Raw genomic sequence first — 22,051 nt, 5'->3', positions numbered from 1 at the left:
ATGTGCCGCACTCCGTTGGCTGGTAATGTGCGGGACGCCACTGGCTGGTAATGTGTGGGACGCCGCTGGCTGGTAATGTGCGGGACGCCGCTGGCTGGTAATGTGTAGGACGCCACTGGCTGGTAATGTGCCGGACTCCGCTGGCTGGTAATGTGCGGGATGCCGCTGACTGGTAATGTGCAGGATGCCGCTGACTGGTAATGTGCCGGACTCCGCTGGCTGGTAATGTGCGGGACGCCGCTGGCTGGTAATGTGCCGGACTCCGCTGGCTGGTAATGTGCGGGACGCCGCTGGCTGGTAATGTGTAGGACGCCACTGGCTGGTAATGTGCACGACACTGCTCATTAATATAATGGTTTGACTATTTAGCCCGGACTTTGATTTTCCAGATTGCTGTCACTATGACGGCGCAGGAATTAACTGAAACACTGCTGGAACGTCGAAATATCCAAGTAAAGGATGGAGATTACTGGATCTGCTCGGAAGTGGACAACTCAGGAGAATTAGGTGTGTTCCAGTGAACAGATCGGCCACTAGATGTCAGCACAAAACTCTACTCTGCAGATAAGCAAAGAACCTCACTTTACAGCTTGATGCAAAATGTATTTGTATGGAGCCAAGCAATCAACTGTTATCTGTACTGCTTGCATCCGCAGAGCGCCCCCTGCATTTCTCGGAGAAAGTGCTTCCCATCTTTCACTCTCAGGTCTCCAACAGCACCCACGTGATTGTGAAGAAAGACCCTCACATGGACGCCATGCTGTTCTATATCAGTGAGTAGTCGCCGACCAGATCCTGCGCTTCTGCCTCTGAGCGAGTTATTCATTGTGAAGACTAAACGCTCCTCCTTTCTCCAGAGAACCGGGTGGGAGATTCCAAGAACGGGATGATGAAGTTTCGAGAGGAAAGGAGTTTACTAGGATTCGTTCCTAATTTTCATGATCGATACTTTATGTTGAACAGTAGCGTTCTGCGAATGTACCGCGAAGTGAGGGTGAGTATAACGCAGCACCGCTAATCCCTGTGTAGTGTAATGGTGAGACTGATATCCGCATCATGAACCTTTCTATATACAGCGCAACGGGCACTGAGAATAAGTCTGCCCCTAACTACTATAATACTGCCCCTATGTGCAAGAATATAACTACTATAATACTACCCCCTATGTACAAGAATATAACTACTATAATACTGCCCCTAAGTGCAAGAATATAACTACTATAATACTGCTCCTATGTACAAGGATATAACTACTATAATACTGCTCCCTATGTACAAGAATATAACTACTATAATACTGCCCCTATGTACAAGAATATAACTACTATAATACTGCTCCCTATGTACAAGAATATAACTACTATAATACTGCTCCCTATGTACAAGAATATAACTACTATAATACTGCTCCCTATGTACAAGAATATAACTACTATAATACTGCTCCTATGTACAAGAATATTAACTACTATAACACTACCACTATGTACAAGAATATAACTACTATAATACTGCTCCTATGTACAAGAATATAACTACTATAATACTGCTCCTATGTACAAGAATATAACTACTATAATACTGCTCCTATGTACAAGAATATAACTACTATAATACTGCTCCCTATGTACAAGAATATAACTACTATAATACTGCTCCCTATGTACAAGAATATAACTACTATAATACTGCTCCCTATGTACAAGAATATAACTACTATAATACTGCTCCTATGTACAAGAATATAACTGCTATAATACTGCTCCTATGTACAAGAATATAACTACTATAATACTGCTCCTATGTACAGAAAATAACTACTATAATACTGCTCCTATGTACAAGAATATTAACTACTATAACACTACCACTATGTACAAGAATATAACTGCTATAATACTGCTCCTATGTACAAGAATATAACTACTATAATACTGCTCCTATGTACAAGAATATAACTACCATAATACTGCTCCCTATGTACAAGAATATAACTACTATAATACTGTCCCTATGTACAGAAAATAACTACTATAATACTGCCCCTATGTACAAGAATATAACCACTATAATACTGCCCTCTATATACAAGAATATAACTACTATAATACTGCTCCTATGTACAGAAAATAACTACTATAATACTGTCCCTATGTACAGAAAATAACTACTATAATACTGCCCCTATGTACAAGAATATAGCTACTATAATACTGCCCCTATGTACAAGAATATAACTACTATAATACTGCTCCTATGTACAAGAATATAACTACTATAATACTGCCCCTATGTACAAGAATATATCTACTATAATACTGCCCCTATGTACAAGAATATAACTACTATAATACTGCTCCTATGTACAAGAATATATCTACTATAATACTGCCCCTATCTACAAGAATATATCTACTATAATACTGCCTCTATGTACAAGAATATAACTACTATTATACTGCCCCTATGTACAGGAATATAACTACTATAATACTGCACCTATGTACAAGAATATAACTACTATAATACTGCTCCTATGTACAAGAATATAGCTACTATAATACTGCCCCCTATGTACAAGAATATAACTACTGTAATACTGCTCCTATATACAAGAATATAACTAATGTAATACTGCTCCTATGTACAAGAATATAACTACTATAATACTGCCTCTATGTACAGGAATATATCTACTATAATACTGCCCCTTTGTACAAGAATATAGCTACTATAATACTGCCCCCTATGTACAAGAATATAACTACTATAATACTGCCCCAATTTACAAGAAAATAACTACTATAATACTGCTCCTATGTACAGGAATATAACTACTATAATACTGCTCCTATGTACAAGAATATATCTACTATTATACTGCCCCTATCTACAAGAATATAACTACTATAATACTGCCTCTATGTACAAGAATATAACTACTATAATACTGCCCCTATGTACAAGAATATAACTACTGTAATACTGCCCCTATGTACAAGAATATAACTACTATAATACTGCTCCTATGTACAAGAATATAACTACTATAATACTGCCCCTATGTACAAGAATATAACTACTATAATACTGCTCCTATGTACAGGAATATAACCACTATAATACTGCTCCCTATGTACAGGAATATAACCACTATAATACTGCCCATATATACGAGAATATAACTACTATAATACTGCTCCTATATACAAGAATATAACTACTGTAATACTGCTCCTATGTACAAGAATATAACTACTATAATACTGCCCCCTATGTACAAGAATATAACTTCTATAATACTGCCCCCTATGTACAAGAATATAACTACTATAATACTGCCCCTATGTGCAAGAATATAACTACTATAATACTGCCCCTATGTACAAGAATATAACTACTATAATACTGCTCCTATGTACAAGAATATAGCTACTATAATACTGCCCCCTATGTACAAGAATATAACTACTGTAATACTGCTCCTATATACAAGAATATAACTAATGTAATACTGCTCCTATGTACAAGAATATAACTACTATAATACTGCCTCTATGTACAGGAATATATCTACTATAATACTGCCCCTTTGTACAAGAATATAGCTACTATAATACTGCCCCCTATGTACAAGAATATAACTACTATAATACTGCCCCTATGTACAAGAAAATAACTACTATAATACTGCTCCTATGTACAGGAATATAACTACTATAATACTGCTCCTATGTACAAGAATATATCTACTATTATACTGCCCCTATCTACAAGAATATAACTACTATAATACTGCCTCTATGTACAAGAATATAACTACTATAATACTGCCCCTATGTACAAGAATATAACTACTGTAATACTGCCCCTATGTACAAGAATATAACTACTATAATACTGCCCCTATGTACAAGAATATAACTACTATAATACTGCTCCTATGTACAAGAATATAACTACTATAATACTGCCCCTATGTACAAGAAAATAACTACTATAATACTGCTCCTATGTACAGGAATATAACCACTATAATACTGCTCCCTATGTACAGGAATATAACCACTATAATACTGCCCATATATACGAGAATATAACTACTATAATACTGCTCCTATATACAAGAATATAACTACTGTAATACTGCTCCTATGTACAAGAATATAACTACTATAATACTGCCCCCTATGTACAAGAATATAACTTCTATAATACTGCCCCCTATGTACAAGAATATAACTACTATAATACTGCCCCTATGTGCAAGAATATAACTACTATAATACTGCCCCTATGTACAAGAATATAACTACTATAATACTGCTCCTATGTACAAGAGTATAACTACTATAATACTGCCCGTATGTGCAAGAATATAACTAATATAATACTGCCCCTATGTACAAGAATATAACTTCTATTATACTGCCCCTATGTATAAGAATATAACTACTATAATACTGCCCCTATGTACAAGAATATAACTACTATAATACTGCCCCTATGTGCAAGAATATAACTACTATAATACTGCTCCCTATGTACAGGAATATAACCACTATAATACTGCCCATATATACGAGAATATAACTACTATAATACTGCTCCTATATACAAGAATATAACTACTGTAATACTGCTCCTATGTACAAGAATATAACTACTATAATACTGCCCCCTATGTACAAGAATATAACTTCTATAATACTGCCCCTATGTACAAGAATATAACTACTATAATACTGCCCCTATGTACAAGAATATAACTACTATAATACTGCTCCTATGTACAAGAATATATCTACTATAATACTGCCTCTATGTACAAGAATATAACTACTATAATACTGCTCCTATGTGCAAGAATATAACTACTATAATACTGCTCCTATGTACAAGAATATATCTACTATAATACTGCCTCTATGTACAAGAATATAACTACTGTAATACTGCCCCTATGTACAAGAATATAACTACTATAATACTGCCCCTATGTACAAGAATATAACTTCTATAATACTGCTCCTATGTACAAGAATATATCTACTATAATACTGCCTCTATGTACAAGAATATAACTACTATAATACTGCTCCTATGTACAAGAATATAACTACTGTAATACTGCTCCTTTGTACAAGAATATAACTACTATAATACTGCCCCCTATGTACAAGAATATAACTTCTATAATACTGCCCCCTATGTACAAGAATATAACTACTATAATACTGCCCCTATGTACAAGAATATAACTACTATAATACTGCTCCTATGTGCAGGAATATAACTACTATAATACTGCTCCCTATGTACAGGAATATAACCACTATAATACTGCCCATATATACAAGAATATAACTACTATAATACTGCCCCTATGTGCAAGAATATAACTACTATAATGCTGCTCCTATGTACAAGAATATAACTACTATAATACTGCCCCTATGTACAAGAATATAACTACTATAATACTGCCCCCTATGTACAAGAATATAACTACTATAATACTGCCCCTATGTACAAGAATATAACTACTATAATACTGCTCCTATGTACAAGAATATAATTACTATAATACTGCCCCTATGTACAGGAATATAACCACTATAATACTGCCCATATATACAAGAATATAACTACTATAATACTGCTCCCTATGTACAGGAATATAACCACTATAATACTGCCCATATATACGAGAATATAACTACTATAATACTGCTCCTATATACAAGAATATAACTACTGTAATACTGCTCCTATGTACAAGAATATAACTACTATAATACTGCCCCCTATGTACAAGAATATAACTTCTATAATACTGCCCCTATGTACAAGAATATAACTACTATAATACTGCCCCTATGTACAAGAATATAACTACTATAATACTGCTCCTATGTACAAGAATATATCTACTATAATACTGCCTCTATGTACAAGAATATAACTACTATAATACTGCTCCTATGTGCAAGAATATAACTACTATAATACTGCTCCTATGTACAAGAATATAACTACTATAATACTGCTCCTATGTACAAGAATATAACTACTATAATACTGCCCCTATGTACAAGAATATAACTACTATAATACTGCCTCTATGTACAAGAATATAACTACTGTAATACTGCCCCTATGTACAAGAATATAACTACTATAATACTGCCCCTATGTACAAGAATATAACTTCTATAATACTGCTCCTATGTACAAGAATATATCTACTATAATACTGCCTCTATGTACAAGAATATAACTACTATAATACTGCTCCTATGTGCAGGAATATAACTACTATAATACTGCTCCTATGTGCAGGAATATAACTACTATAATACTGCTCCCTATGTACAGGAATATAACCACTATAATACTGCCCATATATACAAGAATATAACTACTATAATACTGCCCCTATGTGCAAGAATATAACTACTATAATGCTGCTCCTATGTACAAGAATATAACTTCTATAATACTGCCCCCTATGTACAAGAATATAACTACTATAATACTGCCCCTATGTACAAGAATATAACTACTATAATACTGCTCCTATGTGCAGGAATATAACTACTATAATACTGCTCCCTATGTACAGGAATATAACCACTATAATACTGCCCATATATACAAGAATATAACTACTATAATACTGCCCCTATGTGCAAGAATATAACTACTATAATGCTGCTCCTATGTACAAGAATATAACTACTATAATACTGCCCCTATGTACAAGAATATAACTACTATAATACTGCCCCCTATGTACAAGAATATAACTACTATAATACTGCCCCTATGTACAAGAATATAACTACTATAATACTGCTCCTATGTACAAGAATATAATTACTATAATACTGCTCCTATGTACAAGAATATAACTACTATAATACTGCCCCTATGTACAAGAATATAACTACTATAATACTGCTCCTATGTACAAGAATATAATTACTATAATACTGCTCCTATGTACAAGAATATAACTATAAGAGGCCAAAGAGTGAATAGTATACTGGAAGTCTCCTATTACGGTGACATGAGGATATGTCCACTATGGACCGACAGCAATGGAGTGCCTGCAATGAGTGTAACATCCACTTACTGGTATAGAAGGTCCGAGTGGCTGTGGAGAGCAGTGGGGGTCCCAGACTAACGTCGGCTGATGTGCTGGGCTGCAATATGAGATAGCCGTAGAGTCCTGGGACCGGCTGTTTCCAGAACAGGCGCTGAACGCTGGGGCGTCTGGATAGGTAAGAACCGCCGACTCCTGGCGTGCCCCGGCCGGAAGCAACGCCGGAGCGATAGCGGTGTGTGGAGGGGGCGTGGCTAGGATCGTGACGTCACGGATAGGGCGGGCTTGGCAACAGGGGGAACCAATCCAACGCGTTTCGAAGGAGGTACCTCCTTCGAAACGCGTTGGATTGGTTCCCCCTGTTGCCAAGCCCGCCCTATCCGTGACGTCACGATCCTAGCCACGCCCCCTCCACACACCGCTATCGCTCCGGCGTTGCTTCCGGCCGGGGCACGCCAGGAGTCGGCGGTTCTTACCTATCCAGACGCCCCAGCGTTCAGCGCCTGTTCTGGAAACAGCCGGTCCCAGGACTCTACGGCTATCTCATATTGCAGCCCAGCACATCAGCCGACGTTAGTCTGGGACCCCCACTGCTCTCCACAGCCACTCGGACCTTCTATACCAGTAAGTGGATGTTACACTCATTGCAGGCACTCCATTGCTGTCGGTCCATAGTGGACATATCCTCATGTCACCGTAATAGGAGACTTCCAGTATACTATTCACTCTTTGGCCTCTTATACTTACTGTACTTAACTGTACGCCAGTGGTTCTGTCTAAGCCTCTGCATTCCACTTGGTTCATGAGCGCAGGTGGTTCATTAGTATATAGTTTTTTCTTTCAGACAGGGTATAGCACACACCCTGCCACCCCACCAGCAGCTCTGTCCTCTTCTCTCTCTCCCCCTCCCTCGTTTTTTCCCCTCATCCTCCTTTATTAGCCTATTCCCCTATTTCCTCCATCGTCCGTAGTGTACAGCGCCAGTGTTTATTACTTAGAATATAACTACTATAATACTGCCCTTATGTACAAGAATATACAGTGGGTCAAAAAAGTATTTAGTCAGTCAGCAATAGTGCAAGTTCCACCACTTAAAAAGATGAGAGGCGTCTGTAATTTACATCATAGGTAGACCTCAACTATGGGAGACAAACTGAGAAAAAAAAATCCAGAAAATCACATTGTCTGTTTTTTTAACATTTTATTTGCATATTATGGTGGAAAATAAGTATTTGGTCAGAAACAAAATTTCATCTCAATACTTTGTAATATATCCTTTGTTGCAATGACAGAGGTCAGACGTTTTCTGTAAGTCTTCACAAGGTTGCCACACACTGTTGTTGGTATGTTGGCCCATTCCTCCATGCAGATCTCCTCTAGAGCAGTGATGTTTTTGGCTTTTCGCTTGGCAACACGGACTTTCAACTCCCTCCAAAGGTTTTCTATAGGGTTGAGATCTGGAGACTGGCTAGGCCACTCCAGGACCTTGAAATGCTTCTTACGAAGCCACTCCTTCGTTGCCCTGGCGGTGTGCTTTGGATCATTGTCATGTTGAAAGACCCAGCCACGTTTGTTGTGAATTCTGTTGTCAAGCTCCCTCCTGTGGTCATGAATGGTACTTCGGCTGGTTCTGTCCATGGGCTTCCTCTGGTGGTTGTGAGTGGGGCTGCGGCTTCTGAGTTTCCTTCCACAGGTGACGAGGTTAATTCGTTAGCTGGCTGCTCTATTTAACTCCACTTAGATCATTGCTCCATGCCACCTGTCTATGTTCCAGTATTGGTCTAGTTCGCTCCTGGATCGTTCTTGTGACCTGTCTTCCCAGCAGAAGCTAAGTTCCTGCTTGTTTTTCTCTTGTTTGCTATTTTTCTGTCCAGCTTGCTATTTTGATTTTTGTCTTGCTTGCTGGAAGCTCTGGGACGCAGAGGGGCGCCTCCGCACCGTGAGTCGGTGAGGAGGGTCTTTTTGCGCCCTCTGCGTGGTCTTTTTGTAGTTTTTGTGCTGACCGCAAAGTTACCTTTCCTATCCTCTGTCTGTTCAGTAAGTCGGGCCTCTCTTTGCTAAATCTATTTCATCTCTGTGATTGTAATTTTCATCTTAACTCACAGTCATTATATGTGGGGGGCTGCCATTTCCTTTGGGGAATTTCTCTGAGGCAAGGTAGGCTTTATTTTTCTATCTTTAGGGCTAGCTAGTTCCTTAGGCTGTGACGAGTTGCATAGGGAGCGTTAGGAGCAATCCACGGCTATTTCTAATGTGTGTGATAGGATTAGGGATTGCGGTCAGCAGAGTTCCCACGTTCCAGAGCTCGTCCTTATTATCAGTAACTATCAGGTCATTCCGTGTGCTCTTAACCACCAGGTCCATTATTGTCCTAACCACCAGGTCACAACACACGTTTCATCTTCAATGCCCTTGCTGATGGAAGGAGGTTTGCACTCAAAATCTCACGATACATGGCCCCTTCATTCTTTCATGTACCCGGATCAGTCATCCTGGCCCCTTTGCAGAGAAACAGCCCCAAAGCATGATGTTTCCACCACCATGCTTTACAGTAGGTATGGTGTTTGATGGATGCAACTCAGTATTCTTTTTCCTCCAAACACGACAAGTTGTGTTTCTACCAAACAGTTCCAGTTTGGTTTCATCAGACCATAGGACATTCTCCCCAAACTCCTCTGGATCATCCAAATGCTCTCTAGCAAACTTCAGACGGGCCCGGACATGTACTGGCTTAAGCAGTGGGACACGTCTGGCACTGCAGGATCTGAGTCCATGGTGGCGTAGTGTGTTACTTATGGTAGTCCTTGTTACATTGGTCCCAGCTCTCTGCAGTTCATTCACTAGGTCCCCCCGCGTGGTTCTGGGATTTTTGCTCACCGTTCTTGTGATCATTCTGACCCCACGGGGTGGGATTTTGCGTGGAGCCCCAGATCGAGGGAGATTATCAGTGGTCTTGTATGTCTTCCATTTTCTAATTATTGCTCCCACTGTTGATTTCTTCACTCCAAGCTGGTTGGCTATTGCAGATTCAGTCTTCCCAGCCTGGTGCAGGGCTACAATTTTGTTTCTGGTGTCCTTCGACAGCTCTTTGGTCTTCACCATAGTGGAGTTTGGAGTCAGACTGTTTGAGGGTGTGGACAGGTGTCTTTTTATACTGATAACAAGTTTAAACAGGTGCCATTACTACAGGTAATGAGTGGAGGAAAGAGGAGCCTCTTAAAGAAGAAGTTACAGGTCTGTGGGAGCCAGAAATCTTGATTGTTTGTTTCTGACCAAATACTTATTTTCCACCATAATATGCAAATAAAATGATAAAAAAAACAGACAATGTGATTTTCTGGATTTTTTTTTCTCAGTTTGTCTCCCATAGTTGAGGTCTACCTATGATGTAAATTACAGACGCCTCTCATCTTTTTAAGTGGTGGAACTTGCACTATTGCTGACTGACTAAATACTTTTTTGCCCCACTGTAACTACTGTAATACTGCTCCTATGTACAAGAATATAACTACTATAATACTGCCCCTATGTACAAGAATATAACTACTATAATACTGCCCCTATGTACAAGAATATAACTCCTATAATACTGCCCCTATGTACAAGAATATAACTGCTATAATACTGCCCTTATGTACAAGAATATAACTGCTATAATACTGCCCCTATGTACAAGAATATAACTACTATAATACTGCCTCCTATGTACAAGAATATAACTACTATAATACGGGCCCTATGTACAGGAATATAACTACTATAATACTGCTCCTATGTACAAGAATATAACTACTATAATACTGCCCCTATGTACAAGAATATAACTACTATAATACTGCTCCTATGTACAAGAATATAACTACTATAATACTGCCCCTATGTACAAGAATATAACTACTATAATACTACCCCTATGTACAAGAATATAACTACTATAATACTGCCCCCTATGTACAAGAATATAACTACTATAATACTGCTCCTATGTACAAGAATATAACTACTATAATACTGCCCCTATGTACAGGAATATAACTACTATAATACTGCTCCTATGTACAAGAATATAACTACTATAATACTGCCCCTATGTACAAGAATATAACTACTATAATACTGCTCCTATGTACAAGAATATAACTACTATAATACTGCCCCTATGTACAGGAATATAACTACTATAATACTGCTCCTATGTACAAGAATATAACTACTATAATACTGCCCCTATGTACAAGAATATAACTACTATAATACTGCCCCTATGTACAAGAATATAACTACTATAATACTACCTCTATGTACAAGAATATAACTACTATAATACTGCCCCCTATGTACAAGAATATAACTACTATAATACTGCTCCTATGTACAAGAATATAACTACTATAATACTGCCCCTATGTACAAGAATATAACTACTATAATACTGCTCCTATGTACAAGAATATAACTACTATAATACTGCCCCTATGTACAAGAATATAACTGCTATAATACTGCCCCTATGTACAAGAATATAACTACTATAATACTGCTCCTATGTACAAGAATATAACTACTATAATACGGCCCCCTATGTACAAGAATATAACTACTATAATACTGCCCCTATGTACAAGAATATAACTACTATAATACTGCTCCTATGTACAAGAATATAACTACTATAATACTGCCCCTATGTACAAGAATATAATTACTATAATACTGCCCCTATGTACAAGAATATAACTACTATAATACTGTCCCCTATGTACAAGAATATAACTACTATAATACTGCACCTATGTACAAGAATATAACTAAAATCCGCACCGTGTGCACATAACCTAATTGCTCATTATTGAACCCGTTGTAGTCTGCAGAGCTTTGTGCTTGCTGCCTGCTGCGCTCATTAACCCCTTCTGTGCTGGGTCGGGCGTCCCGTCCATGTAGCTTTCCGCTTTCATGTCCGCGCCTTGTGTAACCGCCGTCCTTTATTAAGCAGAACACGAGGGAGCGCAGATTGTCCTCGGATAGCGGCAGTGAGGTGAGCGGTTTGTGGGGCCCCGCGGTGTTTGGCCCCTGCGGTGCCGGTGATGGATTCTCTCACTTCCGGTGTCAGGACCTGCACCAATCAATGGCTGTACATATTGGGAGTAGTAGTTGGGCTGACTCCGGTGATTTCTTGCTCCTTCCTTCTATTTATGCATTGAACTTTCCTTCACGTCCTGTGCTCCAGTCACAACCAGAGCTGCAGGAACAAGACTGAAGTGAGGCTCGTCTTGCAGCTTTGGTTGTTACTTCTGATTCACTTTCTCTCCACATTAGTTTTTTTGTGCTGCAGTCACCGGGTGTTTCTCTGCAGCTCTGGATGCCACCAGAGTAAAAGACAGGAAAGACTGAACATTACAAAAGGATTTGTAAAGCAAGGAATCCAAGTCTTAAAAATTGGGCTTCTATTTCTTTAAGAGTGGTCATAATTAAAGGGACGGTGTCCAGATTTTTGTAAATAAATAAGTTTTGCAACTTTCTAATTGACTTTGTGTAAAAAAAATATACCACAGACTGAAAAGCTGCTGTGACCTAGTAATCTCACAGCTGAGGGTTTGTCACAGTTGTATGTAGTCAGGACATGTCCCCCATCCAGTGTTAGGACAGGGGATCACTAGTGATTTTGGGAGTAACCCTTTAACCACAACAGCAGTGCAAATCTGGCTCCTGTGCAGACAGGTGATACATTGTTACAGGTGATACATTGTTACAGGTGATACATTGTTACAGGTGATACATTGTATCCTGGAACCTCACAGACGACTGGACACAATTGTAACAGATCTTCTGCTGTGATTGGTCATGGTGGGTTTACAGCATGTAACGTCCTGGTGATTCCGGTACAGTGTGTCGGTGCAGGTCAGTGGCTTCTGCCACATTCTGTCCATTCACTGACAGCAAGCAGAATCACAAAGTCTGTTAGAAAGTGGCGGAGGTAGTTATGTGCCGCAGCGACAGTCGCAGGCGGGAACGTCGCATTGTTTGGCTGCAGCACACGACTGCCTGCACCGCTGATTGTTGGCGTATAATGGGGGGATGGGAACAGATGAGAGAACATGGAGCAAGACATTAACTGACCCCCTTGTGCCGCAGAGTCACCGGCCGGAGAAGGAGTGGAGCATCAAGAACCTGACGGTGCATCTGGGCATCAGGACCAAGGTCCGAGCACCCACCAGGTACGAAGTGTTCCTCTGCAGAGCGTCGCTCCCTCTGCCTGCCGACTGATTCCACCGCTAGAGATCTGCACAACACTGCTCCTTCTACAGAATATCGCTCCTCTGGAGCTCTGCAGATGATTGCTCCCTCCATCCACTGATATATTGTGATAAGTCCTGCAGGATATTACTCCTCTGGAGCTCTGCAGATCATTGCTCCCTCTTGCCCATCATACATAGTGATAAGCTCTGCAGATCATTGTTCCCTCTTGCCCATCATACATAGTGATAAGCTCTGCAGATCATTGCTCCCTCTTGCCCATCATACATAGTGATAAGCTCTGCAGATCATTGCTCCCTCTTGCCCGTCATATATAGTGATAAGCTCTGCAGATCATTGCTCCCTCTTGCCCATCATACATAGTGATAAACTCTGCAGATCATTGCTCCCTCTTGTCCGTCATACATAGTGATAAGCTCTGCAGATCATTGCTCCCTCTTGCCCATCATACATAGTGATAAGCTCTGCAGATCATTGCTCCCTGTTGCCCATCATACATAGTGATAAGCTCTGCAGATCATTGCTCCCTCTTGCCCATCATACATAGTGATAAGCTCTGCAGATCATTGCTCCCTCTTGCCCATCATACATAGTGATAAGCTCTGCAGATCATTGATCCCTCTTGCCCATCATACATAGTGATAGGCTCTGCAGATCATTGCTCCCTCTTGCCCATCATACATAGTGATAAGCTCTGCAGATCATTGCTCCCTCTTGCCCATCATACATAGTGATAAGCTCTGCAGATCATTGATCCCTCTTGCCCATCATACATAGTGATAGGCTCTGCAGATCATTGATCCCTCTTGCCCATCATACATAGTGATAAGCTCTGCAGATCATTGCTCCCTCTTGCCCATCATACATAGTGATAAGCTCTGCAGATCATTGATCCCTCTTGCCCATCATACATAGTGATAAGCTCTGCAGATCATTGCTCCCTGTTGCCCATCATACATAGTGATAAGCTCTGCAGATCATTGATCCCTCTTGCCCATCATACATAGTGATAGGCTCTGCAGATCATTGATCCCTCTTGCCCATCATACATAGTGATAAGCTCTGCAGATCATTGCTCCCTCTTGCCCATCATACATAGTGATAAGCTCTGCAGATCATTGCTCCCTCTTGCCCATCATACATAGTGATAAGCTCTGCAGATCATTGATCCCTCTTGCCCATCATACATAGTGATAGGCTCTGCAGATCATTGCTCCCTCTTGCCCATCATACATAGTGATAAGCTCTGCAGATCATTGCTCCCTCTTGCCCATCATACATAGTGATAAGCTCTGCAGATCATTGCTCCCTCTTGCCCATCATACATAGTGATAAGCTCTGCAGATCATTGCTCCCTCTTGCCCATCATACATAGTGATAAGCTCTGCAGATCATTGCTCCCTGCAGGCCCCGGTGTCCCCGCTTTGTCCACCAGGTGGCGGCGTTCCTCCGCTCCTTGTTTGTCCTCGGTCAGGAGCTCAGATGTCCGTGGTTCTGTCTCCAGCGCAGCGGGATCCGCGCTCACCTGTGTCTGAGGACGGGCGGTCAGCGGTGCGAGTGGGCAGCACCCGCTCTGTGTCATGGAAACGCTGCCCGTTGCTAAGAAACGAGAGCCGGGCACTCTGGTTAACCCTTCGCATTCTCCGCAGCTCATTACTGAGGTATTAAAGGGTCTGACAGCCCCCACCCCGCAGTTATGGTAAAGCGGGAAATGATCGCTGCAAATGGAGCATACCGCCACCACGAAACGGGCTCTTCCTTTATTCCGCGCTCCCATGGTAACCGGCGCCGCTGAGACGTCTCCATTTCTGTAAGATGCAGATTCTGTAGTGATCTGTGCCCACCGCGCTCGGCCGCAGAGCTCGCAATCCAACGCCTCCGCCCCAGAGACGCGGTGCAGACAGACTGAGCCCACATCTCCATGGGGGTCCCGTCATCAGCCAGTGGGGTCCACTTATGTCCCCATTACACCAGCGCGAACCTCTGCTCCGTCGCGTCACCCACCACACATCAAGTGCTTCATGCACCGAGCTGCAGTGTAAAGCATGGGGGCGGGATAGTACAGCTGCCTCTAGAAAGTGCCGCTACCATACTACCTGTGTGATGGCGCTGTGATTGGCTGCGTGACCTCAGCACAACTGCTGACATGCTCCTGTCTGTGTTTCAGTTGGGGCTTCACCATCCTGTGCAAGAACGAGAGGAATGAAAAGAGTCAGTGGTGAGAAAAGCCAGCAAATATCTATCCATCTACAGTGGCTTGCGAAAGTGATCACCCCCTTGACTTTTTACCTATTTTGTTGCATTACAACCTGTGTGTAAATATTTTTGTAATCTGATTTGTGTGTGATGTGATGCATCAATACCAAAAATGTAGACATAAATTACATTTATGGGATCAAATAGCTAAAAATTGGCATGTACATATGTATTCACTCCTTTTGCGGTGAAGCCATTAAAGATGTCTGGTGCCAGCAATTCCCTCCATAAGTCCCATGCTTAGTGACAGGACGTCCACCTGTGTGCAGTCTGTCATGTGTCTGTCAGTATATACACTTTACCTTTTCTGAAAGGGCACAGAAGCTGCAGCACCATTAACAAGAGGCACCACTAACCAAACACCATGAAGACCAAGGAACTCTCCAAACAACACCATGAAGACCAATGAACTCTCCAAACAACACCATGAAGACCAAGGAGATCTCCAAACAACACCATGAAGACCAAGGAGCTCTCCAAACAACACCATGAGACCAAGGACATTGCCAAACAACACCATGAGACCAAGGACATTGCCAAACAACACCATGAAGACCAAGGAGTTCTCCAAACAACACCATGAAAACCAAGGAGATCTCCAAACACCATGAAGTCCAAGGAGAGCTCCAAACAAGACCATGAAGACCAAGGAGTTTTCCAAACAACACCATGAAGACTGAGGAGATCTCCAAACAACACCATGAAGACCAAGGAGATTGCCAAACAACACCATGAAGACCAAGGACATTGCCAAACAACACCATGAAGACCAAGGAGATCTCCAAACACCATGAAGACCAAGGACATTGCCAAACAACACCATGAAGACCAAGAAGATCTCCAAACACCATGAAGACCAAGGACATTGCCAAAAAACACACCCATGAAGACCAAGGAGATCTCCAAACAACACCATGAAGACCAAGGAGATCTCCAAACAACACCATGAAGACCAAGGACATTGCCAAAAAACACACCCATGAAGACCAAGGAGATCTCCAAACAATACCATGAAGACCAAGGAGATTGCCAAACAACACCATGAAGACCAAGCACATTGCCAAACAACACCATGAAGACCAAGCAGATCTCCAAACAACACCATGAAGACCAAGGACATTGCCAAAAAACACACCCATGAAGACCAGGAGATCGCCAAACAACACCATGAAGACCAAGGACATTGCCAAACAACACCATGAAGACCGAGGAGATCTCCAAACAATACCATGAAGACCAAGGAGATTGCCAAACAAGACCATGAAGACCAAGGAGATTGCCAAACACCACCATGAAGACCAGAGATCGCCAAACAATACCATGAAGACCAAGGAGATCTCCAAACAACACCATGAAGACCAAGGAGATCTCCAAACAAGACCAAGAAGGTCTCCAAACAACACCATGAAGACCAAGGTGATCTCCAAATAAGTCAGGGTTGTTGAGATGTACAAGTCAGGGTTGGTTTATAAAAAAAAAAAAAAAATTTGCGCAATCTCTGATGATCCCCAGAGCACCATCAAAGCTATTATCATCAAATGGAAATAACATGGTGCCACAACAAACCTGCCCAGAAAGAGCACTCACCAAAACTCTCAGCCCGGGCAATGAGGGCATTCATCAGAGAGGCAGCTCAGAGACCAAAGGTGACCCTGAAGGAGCTGCAGAGTTCTCAAGCAGAGATTGGAGTATCTGTCTATATGACCACAATAAGCCGTACACTCCATAAAATGTAAGGCTTGTTTTGAGTTTGCCAAAGACTTGTGGGAGAGTCCTCAAATGTATGGAGGAAGGTGCTGTGGTCAGATGACAACAAAATTTTACTTTTTGGCGACTAAGGTAAACGCTATGTCTGGTGCAAAACTAGCACATCTCATTACTCCAAGAACACCATCCCCACAGTGAAACATGGTGGTGGCAACATCATGCTGTGGGGAGGTTTTTCGGCAATCTAGACAGGGAAAATGGTCCAAGTCGAGGGGAAGATGGATGGTGTGAAATACAAGGATATTCTTGAGCAAAACTGTTTCTGTCAGTGATTTGAGACTGGAATGGACATTCACCTTCCTACAGGACAAAGACCCAAAGCATACTGACAAAGCAACACTCGAGTGGTTTAAGGGGAAATGCATAAATGTTCGGGAGTGGACAAGTCACAGCCCAGACCTTAATCCAATGGAGAATCTGTGGTCAGACGTGAAGATCCCTGTTCACCAGAAGAAACATCTCACATGAAGGAGCCGGACCAGTTTTAACCTTGAGAAATGAGGAAAAATCCCAGTAGCAAGATGTGGAAAGATGATAGAGACTTATCTAAAGCAACTTGCTGCTGTAATTGCCACAAAAGGAGGCTCCACAAAGTACCGACTTTAGGGGGTAAATAGTTCTGCACACTGAAGATTTCAGTTATTTTGTCCTATTTGTTGTTTGCTTCACAATAAAAAGAAAACCAAATGTTCACAGTTGCCGGCATGTTCTTTACATGAACTGATGCAAACTCTTAATAAAACAAACAGGGAAATTCCAGGTTGTGAGGTAGCAAAACACGGAAAATGTCAAGGGTGTGAATACTTTTGCAACCCACTGTATTATATGTATCTGTCTATTATCTATCTATTATCTATCTTTCATCTATTTTCTATCTATTATGTATCTGCACTGCTCAAAAAAATAAAGGGAACACTTAAACAACAGAATATAACTCCGAGTAAATCAAACCTCTGTGAAATCAAACTGTCCACTTAGGAAGCAACACTGATTGACAATCACATGCTGTTGTGTAAATGGAATAGACAACAGATGGAAATTATTGGCAATTATCAAGACCCCCTCAATAAAGGAGCGGTTCTGCAGGTGGGGCCACAGACCACATCTCAGTACCAATGCTTTCTGGCTGATGTTTTGGTCACTTTTGAATGTTGGTTTTGCTTTCACACTCGTGGTAGCATCAGACGGACTATACAACCTACACAAGTGGCTCAGGTAGTGCAGCTCATCCAGGATGGCACATTAATGCGAGCTGTGGCAAGGATTGCTGTGTCTGTCAGCATAGTGTCCAGAGGCTGTAAGCGTTACCAGGAGACAGACCAGTACACCAGGAGATGTGGAGGGGGCCTTAGGAGGGCAACAACCCAGCAGCAGGACCGCTACCTCAGCCTTTGTGCAAGGAGGAACAGGAGGAGCACTGCCAGAGCCCTGAAAAATGACCTCCAGCAGGCCACAAATGTGCATGTGTCTACACAAACGGTTAGAAACGACTACATGAGGATGGTCTGAGGGCCCGACGTCCACAGATGAGGGTTGTGCTCACAGCCCAACACCGTGCAGGACGCTTGGCATTTGCCACAGGACACCAGGATTGGCAAATTCGCCACTGGTGCCCTGTGCTCTTCACAGATGAAAGCAGGTTCACGCTGAGCACATGTGACAAAGTCTGGAGACGCCGTGGAGAGTGATCTGCTGCCTGCAACATCCTTCAGCATGACCGGTTTGGCAGTGGGTCAGTAATGGTGTGGGGTGGCATTTCTTTGGAGGGCCGCACAGCCCTCCATGTGCTCGCCAGAGGTAGCCTGACTGCCATTAGGTACTGACATGAGATCCTCAGACCCCTTGTGAGACCATATGCTGGTGCGGTTGGCCCTGGGTTCCTCCTAATGCAGGACAATGCCAGACCTCATGTGGCTGGAGTGTGTCAGCAGTTCATGCAAGATGAAGGCATTGAAGCTATGGACTGGCCCGCCCGTTCCACAGACCTGAATCCGACATCATGTCTCGCTCCATCCACCAACGTCACGTTGCATCACAGACTGTCCAGGAGTTGGCGGATGCTTTAGTCCAGGTCTGAGAGGAGATCCCTCAGGAGACAAACTGCCCATCAGGAGCATGCCCAGGTGTTCTAGGGAGGTCATACAGGCACGTGGAGGCCACACACACTACTGAGCATCATTTCCTTGTCTTGAGGCATTTCCTCTGAAGTTGGATCAGCCTGTAACTTCATTTTCCACTTTGATTTTGAGCATCATTCCAACTCCAGACCTCCGTGGGATATTAGTTGTGATTTACATTGATCATTTTTAGGTTTTATTGTTCTCAACACATTCCACTATGTAATGAATAAAGATTTACAACTGGAATATTTCATTCAGAGATATCTAAGATGTGGTATTTTAGTGTTCCCTTTATTTTTTTGAGCAGTGTATTATCTATCGATTATCTATCTATCGTCTATCTATTATCTATTATCTATCTATTATCTATGTATTGTCTATTATATATATCTTATCTATTATCCATCTCTTATCTATCTATTATCTATGTATTGTCTATCTGTTATCTATTATCTATCATCTTTCTATTATCTATCATCTGTCTATTATCTGTTTTTATCTATCTATTTATATCTATCATCTATTATCTATATATGATCTATCTATTATCTATGTATTATCTATCTATTATCTATCATCTATATATTATCTATCTATTTATCATCTATCTATCTATTATCTATGTATTATCTGTGTATTATCTCTATATCTGTCCATCTTACACCTTCTCTTTGTTATGCAGGTATCTGTGTTGCGATTCGGTTGGTGAAATGAGGCAATGGCTCGCTGCCTTCATGTTTGTTCAGGTTTGTTATTGATGGCCCCCGGGGTCTGGGGTAAGTCTCGGTGTCAGCAGGGGGCGCTGCTCCTTCTGCACACTGCTGATACTCGGGGTTGCACAATGTATCATTGCCATCTCTGTGTGACATTGTGGTGATTGCTGTTCTCTGTTTGCCCGCAGTATGGCAGCCTGTGGCCGGAGCACGGCGTGGCGGTGAGACCTCAGATCTCACAGTTGGACTCATTGGGGAACCTTTCCCTCATTCCAATACGTGGAAGTGAGACGGATATAAGGAGGAGTATGGCGGCTTTCACCACGGACCCGCTCACGGTGAGTGATGTGACAGAGGGTACAGAAAGTGTAATACTTACATATAGTGCCTGCCGCCGCTAATATCGTCTATACTGCACCTGTCACCACTGATATCATCTATACTGCACCTGTCACCACTGATATCATCTATACTGCACCTGTCACCACTGATATCATCTATACTACACCAGTCACCACTGATATCATCTATACTGCACCTGTCACCACTGATATCATCTATACTGCACCTGTCACCACTGATATCATCTATACTGCACCTGTCACCACTGATATCATCTATACTGCACCTGTCACCACTGATATCATCTATACTGCACCTGTCACCACTGATATCATCTATACTGCACCTGTCACCACTGATATCATCTATACTGCACCTGTCACCACTGATATCATCTATACTGCACCTGTCACCACTGATATCATCTATACTGCACCTGTCACCACTGATATCATCTATACTGCACCTGTCACCACTGATATAATCTGTACTGCACCTGTCACCACTGATATCATCTATACTGCACCTGTCACCACTGATATCATCTATACTGCACCTGTCACCACTGATATCATCTATTCTTCACCTGTCACCACTGATATCATCTATACTGCACCTGTCACCACTGATACCATCTATTCTTCACCTGTCACCACTTATGTCATTGTCAGGATTCCCCTGACCGCTGCCCCCAATTTGTCACGATTCACACCGTCACCCCTACGTCACGGATCGGGGTGACTTTAGGCCAACAGACGGCTATCACATGTGCAGGGGGGCTTATCTTAGTTATCCCTCCACTGCTAACAATGTGATGAAAAAACACCCACAAGGCTATTGACCTCTTAGTTTCCAGCAGGGGCTTATTTTAGATATCCCACTGCTTTTCCATATACCACGAACTGCAGGGATTTATGTATATCCCGCTTACAGTGCCACTTAACACTTGCAGCTCTCTGGCGCCCCCTTACACTCAGGTCAGATTAGGTACTGCACCCTGGGTAATTAGTCGCCAGAAAGGCTGCCTGCTATGTACTGGCTATTGGGCACGCTGCAGCGACGCGATAAACTATTCCCACTCAAGCAGGAACAATAATTATCAACGCCGCAGTCACTACAACATAATCCAAAAGTCAGCACACTATCACTGCCACCAGCTTCGATTAAACGGGTCCGAAGCTAACCCAACACAACAGTAGCGTATTTCCCTTCAGAAGACTTAGGGTACGGTTTTTAGAGCATGGAGAATGAACTAACATATAATATTATATCCCATAAAAATTAGGCAGTGCTTTATCAAAAATATTTTATAAAGATGTTACAAATGAGACAATTGCAAATATGTACAAGGGTAATTATGAAATAAACAGGGATTAAATGAGAAAAGGTAACACTCACATGTTCAAAGCATGGCAGGCACCTGTCACCACTGATATCATCTATACTGCACCTGTCACCACTGATATCATCTATACTGCACCTGTCACCAC

General features: G+C 41.7%; 1 protein-coding gene across 6 annotated transcripts in view; it reads left to right on the top strand.

Annotated features, from left to right (window-relative positions):
• Nucleotides 1-22,051, top strand: part of ARAP1 (ArfGAP with RhoGAP domain, ankyrin repeat and PH domain 1) — a 340,068-nt gene that overhangs the window by 299,674 nt on the left and 18,343 nt on the right. For 3 of the 6 annotated variants that reach the window (XM_069759491.1, XM_069759490.1, XM_069759492.1), the window contains exons 26-33: nt 390-507; nt 657-773; nt 858-994; nt 12,102-12,143; nt 13,241-13,323; nt 15,531-15,581; nt 20,189-20,252; nt 20,408-20,557. In XM_069759491.1, coding sequence (XP_069615592.1) covers nt 390-507; nt 657-773; nt 858-994; nt 12,102-12,143; nt 13,241-13,323; nt 15,531-15,581; nt 20,189-20,252; nt 20,408-20,557 — 762 coding nt within the window. The remainder of the gene's footprint in view (nt 1-389; nt 508-656; nt 774-857; nt 995-12,101; nt 12,144-13,240; nt 13,324-15,530; nt 15,582-20,188; nt 20,253-20,407; nt 20,558-22,051) is intronic. The other 3 variants (XM_069759494.1, XM_069759495.1, XM_069759493.1) reach the window with 1 other exon arrangement.

The sequence above is a fragment of the Ranitomeya imitator genome, chromosome 3 (genome assembly GCF_032444005.1).
Source record: "Ranitomeya imitator isolate aRanImi1 chromosome 3, aRanImi1.pri, whole genome shotgun sequence".
Lineage (NCBI taxonomy): Eukaryota > Metazoa > Chordata > Amphibia > Anura > Dendrobatidae > Ranitomeya > Ranitomeya imitator.
The sequence above is the reverse complement of the archived record's forward strand: the minus strand, read 5'-3'. Positions and strand labels throughout refer to the sequence as shown.